This window comes from Bombus impatiens, unplaced genomic scaffold, assembly GCF_000188095.3.
Source record: "Bombus impatiens unplaced genomic scaffold, BIMP_2.2 scf_1797, whole genome shotgun sequence".
NCBI classification, from domain to species: domain Eukaryota; kingdom Metazoa; phylum Arthropoda; class Insecta; order Hymenoptera; family Apidae; genus Bombus; species Bombus impatiens.
Genome location: NT_178216.1, coordinates 1 through 690, shown reverse-complemented (window position 1 = coordinate 690; position 690 = coordinate 1). Strand labels below are relative to the sequence as shown.

General features: G+C 33.9%; 1 protein-coding gene across 1 annotated transcript; it reads right to left on the bottom strand.

Moving 5' to 3' along the window:
• Positions 1 to 4: 4 nt before the first annotated feature.
• LOC100748270 lies at positions 5 to 686 on the bottom strand (the record flags this gene model as incomplete). The annotated part of the gene is made up of 3 exons (XM_003494206.2): positions 5 to 139; positions 215 to 428; positions 520 to 686. Coding segments are annotated over 3 exons (516 nt in total), but the record flags the coding sequence as incomplete, so codon positions are not given.
• Between the last annotated feature and the right edge of the window lie 4 nt (positions 687 to 690).

Here is a 690-nt window from a genome sequence, read left to right as displayed (position 1 = left end):
CCAATTGTTCCGGCGTTGGAATCCAAGGCTTTATAGTAGCTTTTAACACAGAATCTCCTTTAAGAATTAATATTTCAAATTCGTCTGGTTTCTCATCATCTGGTCGGCCTACTACTTTAAATTCATAATCCTCATATTCCTACAAGTTATAGTTGCGAAATTAAGAAGTAACATACATTATATTTAACAGCATATTAGATTCTGTACATCTTACCTCCAATTTATATGTAGTATCATTTAATTCACATACTCCAGTAAATGCATACATATCTGAAAGGGGTGGTTCGCACGTAGCAAGGCAACTAACTCGCACTAATTTAGTTTCGTCGATCATAGCCAGTTTTAAGGATGGTAGCACACATATAATATATCCCCTAATCCAAGTGTTGTCTATCCTTTGACCAAATACAAAATCTCCTATATTTGGTCTAAAAATTAATAATTTTTGCAAAGTGTATTAACGTTTAATTTGTTTAATTAACTTGTTTAAATAATGTATAGGATATTACTATTATTTACCTACGATTTGACCATTGAGTACATTCCGGGATCGCTGCTTCTATTTCATCCACTAAACTATCATAATCAGCATCTGTACCGTCAGGCCATATTCCAATACCATATACACCCTCCTTTATTTCCGTCATAAAGCGGAAACCACCCGTTCCTCCAATATTTAGAGTATTAACG